The sequence below is a fragment of the Thunnus maccoyii genome, chromosome 2 (assembly GCF_910596095.1).
Source record: "Thunnus maccoyii chromosome 2, fThuMac1.1, whole genome shotgun sequence".
NCBI classification, from domain to species: Eukaryota; Metazoa; Chordata; class Actinopteri; order Scombriformes; family Scombridae; genus Thunnus; species Thunnus maccoyii.
The window spans coordinates 1941709-1952762 of NC_056534.1; the positions used below are offsets into that span (position 1 = coordinate 1941709).

At 40.2% G+C, this 11054-nt stretch overlaps 1 protein-coding gene across 1 annotated transcript; it reads right to left on the reverse strand.

Annotated features, from left to right (window-relative positions):
• Nucleotides 1-656: 656 nt before the first annotated feature.
• LOC121913230 (E3 ubiquitin-protein ligase TRIM39-like) lies at nucleotides 657-2300 on the reverse strand. The gene has a single exon (XM_042435934.1). It carries the CDS (start codon nucleotides 2298-2300, stop codon nucleotides 657-659), a length of 1644 nt encoding a protein of 547 aa, XP_042291868.1.
• Between the last annotated feature and the right edge of the window lie 8754 nt (nucleotides 2301-11054).

Below are 11054 nucleotides of genomic sequence, written 5' to 3' on the forward strand. Positions count from 1 at the left end.
TGATTTGTGTGCCTAAACCTAACCAGACCTTAACCACAGCGTTGTCACACCATAAAACATCATTATTCAACAGGTAGAAATGGTAATATGCTGCGTTTGTAGAAATGTTGATATGATACATATTACACGTGTTGAAATGTATATATTCAATGTTTCTGTGGTTTGCAGAAACCTTCAATGTCGACGTTTTCTTAGGGCGACTGGGTTGCTAATTTCACTCCGCTTGTCTCCAGTGTGTGGGTGCGCACACAGCTGTGCACACCGCACCTGTCTCTGTTTGTATAAGATGTTTATCTCCTGAGTGCTGACTCATGATAATAATGAATATGATGTTAATTTAGACATGGAGCAGGATGTGTTTTGGTTGTAGAGCGGATGTTTGTTGTTCGCTATTGTTTCATCTGTACATTTGTGTAAATAGGTTTGGCCTGTTGCGCAAAATAGTTTGTGAATAGGATCTTGACACAGGGCAGATTGCGGTCGCAAATATTACACAGTTCATGGTGCTATTAGTGGGCGCAATGCATTCTTAGTGGATTTGGCCTTTTGTTTGGTGTATACTTACACAGTAGATTCAAAATGTCCAGATTGATTGATACTGTACATTATTGGCAATGCTTCATTGCCTAATAGATTGCAGATCATAAAAAAATAGTTTAGGCAGTTTGATTGACAGGACAGATGATCAGAGGGGCGGAGTTTTTACCATCATCATTAATACAGGGATTGAAGTATGGGTAGAGTTTCTCTGTGAAGGAGCAGCCAGTAAAGGAGCAGATAAGAGCTGCAGTATCTACGTCATAAAAGGAGACCAGACCCTCCTCATAATCCACAAACACCCCCACCTTCTGAGGCTGAGACTTCAGAGAGAGACGGACTGGAGGCCCAGCAAGAGCCTTGTACTCATTTCCATTTCTCAAACATATAATCCAGAAACCACTACGAGGGGTCAGCATGATTTGTCCCTTCCTCTTGATCGACTCTCTGGCCACTCCTAAATCCCAGTCAGGCTTCTCTTTAACCGGAACCTCAAAGTAAAATCTGCCTGAAGAGAAACTCTGCTTTCCTAAAACACTTACATAATGTGTAAATCTCTTTGGGCTGTCTGGGAGATTCTTCACCACATCACTATCATTTACTTGTTTTCCATCATCAGACAGGATGAGATGAGGATGTGCTGTATCAGGATCAAGAGTCACATCCACTGCATACTGCTGGACCCTCTTCAGCTCAGCCTCAAACAGCTTCCTCATCTCTTTACTGAGCGTCTCCTCCAGCTGAGTCACAGCTCTCACCACAGTCCCCTCATATGATGGTGGACGGACGCTGACCTCTGTCCAGTCTTTGGTGGGTGGAGCAGCTTTCAGGGACAGGAAGTTTTGGAGGAGGTGGAGGTGGTCTTCAGAGCGTGAGAGCTCCTCCACCTCAGAGCTCCTCTTCTTCAGCTCAGAGATTTCCTGTTCCAGCTCTTTGATGAGGTCTTCAGCCTGTTTCTCTGTCGTTCTTTGCTTCTCTTCAATCGTCTCAATGAGCTTATTCAGGCTTCTCATAACAGACTCCTTCAGAGCGATGAAGACCTGAACACCTTCTGCTATCTCTCTGTCTGCATCTTCCTCACTGAGGTCGACTGAGTGTTTGATCTCTTGAATCTTCAGTCGTCTCTTCTGGATCATCTGCTGAATTTCAGCCTCTGTCTTCCCCAGCTCTGCCTTCTTTCCTTCATATTCTTCTTTCAGAGGAACAAACTCATGTGTCTTGTGGTCTAAAACAGAGCAGAGCATGCAGACACATGTCTGGTCGGTCTTACAGAACAGCTCCAGAGGTTTATCGTGCTTCATACACATCCTGTCTTCCAGGTTCTCCACAGGGTCCATCAGCTGATGTCTTTTCAGACAAGAAGCTGTCAGATGAGGCTCCAGGTGAGTCTCACAGTAGGAGGTCAGACACACCAGACAGGACTTCAGGGCCTTCAGTTTGGTTCCAGTACAGACGTCACAGGGAACTTCTCCTGGTTTGGCAGCTTGTTGCTCTGAGCTGCTGCTGCTGGCTTTCTGTTGAGCTTCCTGTATGAACTGAGAAACAACCTCATTAAGCAAAGTATTGATGTGAAGTTCAGGTTTTGTGTGGAAAACAGTTTTACACATGGGACACAGGTACTGGTCATTAATATTCCAGTTTTCAGTGATGCAGTTTTTGCAGAAGTTGTGTCCACATGGTGTGCTGACTGGATCAGTGAACACATCCAGACAGATGGAGCACAGAAACTGATCTTCAGATCGCAGACAGCTGGCAGCAGACATATCTACACACTGAGAACAAAAGTGAAAACATGTGAAAAATGCTAAATAGAGAAGCTAAGAGCAGTGGTTAAATGACTCAGCAAATCTGTTAGCTAATAGAGAAAGGAAATGTAAATGAGAAGGGGAGTTGTGCTTTTAAATTCCTGATTGAAAGCTGTTTCATTAATTATTGAATAGTTAGCCTAATAATCATTTAAACAATAACATGTGAAAATGGACAGTAGACATTTGTTAAACAAGAAAAAAATTTGGAACAAATATTAAAACTTGCATATGCTAAAGATAATGATCCACCAGGTGCAGCAGCCCCTCACAACAAGAGCAGATGAACTGAGATATAAATTTTCTTCATCAGTGTAGTTGGAATATGATTGAGATATTGTTCTTGAAGAATAATTAATATATTTCAACTTTAAAACAGATGTGCCAATAGTCAGATGAGAGTACAATAAATTTCCTCTGGTGACGGGTCTGACTTGCATTTATTTGACAATTGTGAGTTTAAAATGAAGAGTGTAACCTCTTGTTTGAGAAGAGCTGTAAATGTTCTGTTACTGCTGGTTATTGAAACACAGTAAATATTATCAGCTGTACTCACCAGTGTTTGAATCAGTTGTTGAGAAAGAACTGAAGAGATTTTTCTTCAGACAGAAACAGAAACAGTTGTGTCGACTGCAGCTCCTCTGTGTTTCTGACCAACTTTCAGTTTCATTTGATGAATGTGACATTGAAGCTTCTCTTTGCAGTGTTGCTCCACCTCTTACTGCAGCTGGTTTGGCAGGTTTTGTTTCCTCCCTCAGGTTTAGATGATCACAGTTAAACACATCTGGCACAAGATGAGTTTAATCTCCAGGGAGACATTTTACTTCTGTTATCTTCTTTTTTTCTGAAGAGTCAGTTTATTCAGTTCACAGAACAGTTTTCACAAAAACAGATCAGGTCCTCTGCAGCTCTGAAAAAATCTGACTGTCAGTCCAAAGTTCACCTCACTGTTTGTCCTGAAATGTTTAAACTGTTTCATGTAATTCTTCTATTTTCTTCTCTCCTGTAGTTGTTGCTGAATCATATGAGGAAGTTAAGAGGTGTGTGCATTCTGTCTCTGCCTTTATCAAACTGTCCTCTCTGATGTGTGCTGTTATACTGACCTCTGCTGGACACAGGGGGGAAACACATACAACTTGTCCAAACTCAGTGACTTTAAGAGGAGGACTCTGATAGTGAAATAAAACACCTCCACAAACAGTTTCTTCTTCTGCACATGATTTAACTGCAGTGATACTGTATAGCAGAGTAGTTTCATTCACCACAAAATGTCTTTTCATTCACTTTACAGCATCTGTTTTAGTCTCTGACATACATCAACATTTTCTGTCTTTAAGGAATGAAGTTGAGGACTCAATGCTGGACTAAGTTACATGTTTAAAACAACCTGTCATGAACTTGTTAGAAAATCTTTTTATAATTAATGTTATCTGGTAATTAATGTATTCAAACACAGACCAGCCATTCAAAGTGCTTTACATGAAACATCAAAATTAAAATAATGAGAGAAAAAAGGAAGAAATAAAAAAGTAAGACAGGAGAAACTATGAAAGAATATAATCAATGCAGATTTAAAAACAAGTTGATCAATTACAATTCAATATAATGAAATCATATTTTTGAGTTAGCAACAACTCTCACAGGATTTTACAAATATTACTTACAACATTTCAACTCTAGCAAATAAAAATTAAAATAATAAAAATAATCAAATTAATAATATAGAATGATATGAAAACAGGCTGGAGCTGAATATTATTTCACCAACAGGATGTGTTCATTTTCAGGTGTCATTAGCATAAAGAGCTGCTATTTGACAGCTGACAGAAAATTATATTTAAAGATTATTTTACTGTCAGAAAAGAAGTCTGCTGAGATGTGATGTTGCTTCATTACTTGAGCCAATAGTTTCTTTCTTCCTTCATGTTAATGTTGGGACGGGCAGTAGTGCGTTTGGTTATTAGCAATAATTCACAATTATCATAGATAATTATGAATTATGAAATCAAGATATTGTTAACCTTAATCAATAATTCGGGCACCAACTGTTGGATCTGTGACAAACACAGTTGATTATTTGCAATAATTATCAATTATCAAAGATAATTAACTAATTATAACAATTAATAGAATTATTAATATGAATTAACAAATACAGGGCACCACCCGGAAACCGGGACCAATAACCAAACAAGGTAGACTCATAAATGGGAGTTCACCTAGAATGTTAATATCTGAGAGATATCAACATTCAAGGATGAACAAAGAAGGGTGAATTCGAGCTCTGACTCCTTCAATCAGCCACTTTTCACAATATTACACACAATAATGACAGAAGAACTTCTCTTTAAAGATATAACAGTGTTTATTAAACTTAGCAAAATTAACAAAGTTAACAAATGCTTCATTCAATAAACAGCTATTCTAAAATCTAATCCTACCAAACAAAACACAACAGCTATGTACAGGGTTGGACACATGCAGGGGAATGCATGTGTGTGTGTGTGTGTGTGTGCTCGCGCACGTGTGCGACAAGATGGCGACGGGGCCTGATGTGATGACGTCGTCGGTCTGCGACGCGGACGCGACTATGGGAGGAAGTCATGTCGCGCGGGAACCGGATGGCAGGAGTGTGGCAGTGTCTTGGTTAGACAAAAGCAAGATGGCGCTGCCTGGTGGTCGGCGTCTTGCACTCACCCACTTCTGTGAAAAACACACGTGTCTGATGGCGGATAAGGAAAGACAAAGCAAAGCTTTGTCCGACGTTATCTGACCAATAGATGTGCAAAAAGATGTCGATGCGTGTATGTGTGTGTGCGCGTGTAGGTGTTAGTCAGAAGAGAGAGGGAAGAAGGAGAGAAAGCGATCGTGAGAGGAAGAGAAGCAGTTCCTTTGTCCACAGACAGCGTGTGTACGGACGGCAGTCTGTAACGCACGTTGTCTGGTTTCTGACCGACAAAGCAACTTACTTCCTGACTCACGATGGCACAAACACAGCAGTAGTCCCGAGCGGGACAAACCCAAAATAGTCTAGTGTGGTGAACACAACTAAACAGGCAGCAAACTTAAAATACTCCTCAGAGTAAACAGAGAAAAATGGACTCAGTGGTCCGTCAATAACACAACAAAACAATAGCAATAAAGCTCAAAGCTAAATGCTAAACAACAGCAACTGATGCTGATAAGAACACACAATTAACACTGCCTCTGCCCAGACTTATGCCTCTTACTTGGGTCGCTTCAGAAAGCGAGCAAGGTGTGTGTGTAATCTGTCGTTATGTCCGGCTTTGTCCTGGGCTCGGAGGCAGACGGTGGCCATTCTCGCACGGTCGGCGAAAATGACGGCAGTTGGCTCTCAGCGGCGTGGCGGAGAGAACAGCAGAGTCGACTTGGTGAAGAAGCGTTTCTTCCTTCTCGAGGGAATTTGAGGACGCTGGTTGCAGCAGCGGTCTCTCTCAGATCCAGGAATGTATTCGGGTGAACATGGGCGAAGTCTTGTCTCGTCCGGCGAGGGGAGTCTTCGATGGGGGGAAAACACATGCGTGGGGTACCCCCTTTAGTCAAGCTGACTCACAGAGGAACAGGAGTTACCCCTAGCTCAGTGACATGGGAAAGGCGTGTGCTTCAGGGCACGTTCAGTTTTTAAAGGGGCGGTGATGTCATGGCTGCATCATCAGGACGCTCTGCTGTGCAGGAGCGTCTCCGCCAATGAGAGATTGTATGTTGACTGTTCCCTGCTGAGGTGTGAAAATCGCAAAGCATCCTTGGAAATGGAGTTTGCAATGGACTCCCATTGTCTGTAAGCAGCATTTTGGCGCTATTCCTTTGTCTCGGGGGAAACAAAGGAAAAAGCACCTCATGGTCAGGCCTCACAGGTTACATGTAGGCCTTCTCTGTGTGACCTCATGGTTTGAGGCCCAACATTAAGAAACAAACATCCGGATGTCTTTCTCAGAGTGTTGCTGCATCCCCCTGCAGCTCAGACAACCAAGGTGGATAATCAATCAATCAATCAATCAATCAATCAATCAATCAATCAGTTTTTATTTATATAGCGCCAAATCACAACAAAAGTCATCTCAAGGCACTTTTCACATAGAGCAGGTCAAGACCGTACTCTTGAATTTACAGAGACCCAACAATTCCCCCATGAGCAGCACTTGGCCACAGCGGTAAGGAAAAACTCCCCTTTAACAGGTAGAAACCTCAAGCAGAACCCGGCTCTTGGTGGGCGGCCATCTGCTTTGACCGGTTGGGTTGAGAGAGAGAAAGAAAGAGGGAAAGGGGGAGGGGGGGGGGGGGGGGGGAACAGAATAACAACAATTATAACAATAACAACAACAACAGCAACAGCAACAGCCAGGGAAGGATACCATCAGGACTGTGAAGGACCACGAAGGCTCAGCCCAGAACCCAGGGTTTCCTGCGAGATGAGAAAGCACAAAAAAAACTCCGGGGAAGAAGCAAAGTTAGTGACATGCACTGATGTTACATGAATGCATACAGATGGAGAGGAGGAGGAGGAGAGAGGAGCTCAGTGCATCATGGGAAGTCCCCCAGCAGTCTAGGCCTATAGCAGCATAACTAAGGGCTGATCCAAGGCGAGCCTGGTCGGCCCTAACTATAAGCTTTATCAAAAAGGAAAGTTTTAAGCCTACTCTTAAACATAGAGAGGGTGTCTGCACCCTGGACCGAATCTGGAAGATGGTTCCACAGGAGAGGAGCCTGATAGCTGAAGGCTCTGCCTCCCATTCTACTTTTAAAGACTGTAGGAACCACCAGTAAGCTGCATTCTGGGAGCGCAGTGTTATAGTGGGATAATACGGTATTATGAGCTCTTCAAGATATGATGGTGCCTGACCATTAAGGGCTTTGTAAGTTAGGAGAAGGATTTTAAATTCTATTCTAGATTTTACAGGAAACCAATGTAGCGAAGCTAAAATTGGAGAAATGTGGTCTCTTTTTCTAGTTTTAGTCAGAACACGTGCAGCTGCATTCTGGACCAGCTGGAGAGTCTTTAGAGACTTGTTAGAGCAGCCTGATAATAAGGAATTGCAATAATCCAGCCTAGAAGTAACAAATGTGTGGACTAGTTTTTCTGCATCTTTTAGGGACAGGATGTGCCTGATTTTTGCGATATTACATAAGTGAAAAAAGGCAGTCCTTGAGATTTGATTTATGTGGGAGTTAAAGGACATATCCTGATCAAAGATAACTCCCAGATTCCTTACAGTGGAGCTGGAGGCCAGGTTAATGCCATCCAGAGTAGCTATATCATTAGATAATGTGTTTCTAAGGTGTTTAGGGCCAAGCACAATAACTTCAGTTTTATCTGAATTTAGTAGTAGAAAATTGCAGGTCATCCAGGTCTTTATGTCCTTAAGGCATGCTTGGAGTTTGTTTAACTGATTGGTTTCATCTGGCTTCATTGATAAACATAATTGGGTATCATCTGCATAACAATGAAAATTTATGGAGTGTTTCCTAATAATATTACCTAAAGGAAGCATATAGAAGGTGAATAGAATTGGTCCAAGTACAGAACCTTGTGGAACTCCGTGTCTATCTTTTGCCTTCACGGAGGATTCATCATTAACATGTACAAACTGAAATCGGTCTGATAAATAGGATTTAAACCAGCTTAATGCAGTTCCTTTGATGCCAATTAAATGTTTCAATCTCTGCAAAAGGATTTGATGGTCAATTGTGTCCTTTCACCAGTGCTGTCTCTGTGCTATGATGCCTCTAAATCCTGACTGAAAATCCTCTAATAAACTATTGTTATGTAGAAAGTCACATAACTGATTAGAGACTGCTTTCTCAAGGATCTTAGAGAGAAAGGGAAGATTAGATATAGGTCTATAGTTGGCTAAAATGCCTGAATAAAGAGTAGGCTTCTTAAGAAGAGGTTTAAAGGACTGTGGTACATAGCCTGTTACTAAAGACAGATTGATCATATCTAGTAAAGAAGTGCTAACTAAAGGTAAGACTTCCTTAAGCAGCCTAGTTGGGATGGGGTCTAAGAGACAGGTTGATGGTTTAGCTGAACAAATCATTGAAGTTAGTTCAGAAAGGTCGACTGGAGAAAAACAGTCCAAATATATGTCAGGATTTACAGCTGTTTCTAAGGTGCCTGTGTTTGGGGAGAAAACGGTGCCTGTTGAGGGCAGGAGGTGGTTAATTTTGTCTCTAATAGTTAGAATTTTATCATTAAAGAAGCTCATAAAGTCGTTACTACTGAGAGCTATAGGAATACATGGATCAATAGAGTTATGACTCTTTGTCAGCCAAAGAGCTGAAAAGGAACCTAGGGCTGTTTTTATTCTCTTCTATTAATGCTGAGTAATAGGCAGCTCTGGCATTACAGAGGGCCTTCCTGTATGTTTTAAGACTATCTTGCCAGACTAAGCGAGATTCTTCCACTTTGGTGGAACGCCAAATCCTTTTCAATACCAATCAAGAGGCTGGATCTAAAGACAAGACGAGCAAAAAACACACACCAAGACACTTCTTTTTAAAAGTTTAATAAAGCTGTTATTAGTACTTGTTGGGTTATTAGTACTTTTCTACATGATATAGAAATGTATTAATACATCAGCATGTTAGTATACTTCAAATAAAATATGTTAATTTCACTTGAGTAGACCATTCTCTCTCATTTACCAAATAAATATCTGTATTCATTTGTTGTGAAGGAACATGGTTGTTTACTGATACTGACCCTGTTCAGCTGTAAAATGGTTTAGGGACTCAGCTGCTGTATGTTGTTAAAATATGTCTGTTATCATAATTAAAGGTGAAAAAAGTAACCATCACTATTAATATTGATAGAGATCAATAGAATTATACCCACAGCCAAGTAACAATAACAGATACCAGTAAACATCTATTTTCACTTTAATAACTCCATCCTTTATAACAGAGACACATACTCTACTCTCTATGTTCATGTTCTAACCTTGAAGCTAAATGACACACAGTGAAATATTCAACCTCAGGACATCATGACTGTTATGGCTGCATCTAATGAAAAAAAGTCTTGATATATTTTACATCACTGTAGATTCATTTGCACAAGATTCAGACTTGATACAGATTTGGTAACTAACTAAAACTTTGGGATGTTCACGAGATTTTAAAGCTCTGTTGGTTTGAACAGAGTTTCTCTTTGGGCTGCTCGATTATGGCAAAAATCATAATCATGTTTATTTTGGTCAATATTGAGATCATGGTTATTTAATATGATTACTCATTGACTTTGGACACATGCATTTATTGAACAGCAGATTTCCTTGAACTTTAAATATAATTCAACTGAAAAACATATCTAAGTAAATGTTTAAAAAAAAGAGATAAATAAATAAAATTAATCATATATAAATATATATTAATTTAAATAAATAATACAAAAATAGTACATAAATATGAATTATATCAAAATAAATAGGATCAACTATGTTGTAGTGCAGTTCCACAACCTACAGAAAATTACTAAACATATATTCAATATATAAAAATAATAAATAAAAATAAATTAGACCAAAATAAATTAGATCCAATATGTTATAGTGCACTGCTATAACCTACTGATAACTCCTAACGTTTGATAATGTTGAAAGTAAAGTTAGTCTTTGCTGTCGGCTTCCTGATTCATTTTAAAAAGAGCGAGAGAAAGCAGCGCTGGTTGAGCGAGCTAGAGAGTGAATGAAGAGAGGGAGTGGCGATAGCGAGCACAAAGCAAGTGAACGAGAGATATAAAATGTTATTATCTGATTGTTTCATGGCAAACAAAGTGAAATGTACCCCTCTCATCCTCAACTGCTCCTAAATCGATACTAGAGCACTTCCTTGTTCTGACATTGACGAGACAAAATGAGAGCATCATTGCGAAACGGAAACAATAATCGATTTATATCTGATTAATCGCACAACCCTAGTTTCTCTTCACATGTGTTTCCCATCATGGATCCATCACATTACAATGTACATTAACTATGTACATTTGTTAACATGAAGGACAGTGAATCTTTTAAACATGCATCAGTTTAAATCGTTTGTTTTCATGTCTCTAATCCATTGCCATGTAAGTATTGACTGCTGTGTCAGTATTCTAGTATAAATACTTTTGGCCAAATCCACAAAAGGATTGCGCTGCTTTTGCGGCGGCTAAACTGGTGCAAATGAGACAAAAAGATAACGTGTAATTCACAACGCACCCGCAAAGCAGCCTGGTCGCCAGAATAAAACGTTGGCATTGTACGTTTCTGCAAACCACAGAGACGTTGAATATCTACGTTTCAACACGTGAAATACGTATCAGATCAACATTTCTACAAACGTATCATATCAACATTTCTACCCGTTGAATAATGATGTTTTATGGTGTGACAACGCTGTGGTTAAGGTCTGGTTAGGTTTAGGCACAAAGACCACTTGGTTAGGGTTAGGGAAAGATCATGGTTTGGGTTAAAATAAAAATAAAAAATGAAAATAAAAATGGCCGATGTCTCACTAAAACAAAGCTGGTTTTCTAGCCAGAAAAAGGGCTGCAAATGTCCTGATGTCTCGCTAAAAACACCCGCTTTTGTCAGTTGAAACGGGAAGCGGACATTGGTTGTCCAACTTGCTGCCGACAAACGTACTAACCATCCACCTGCCCCTCCTCCTCCTATATAGGAAAGATCAACTCATATCACGCATGTGAACTAAGTC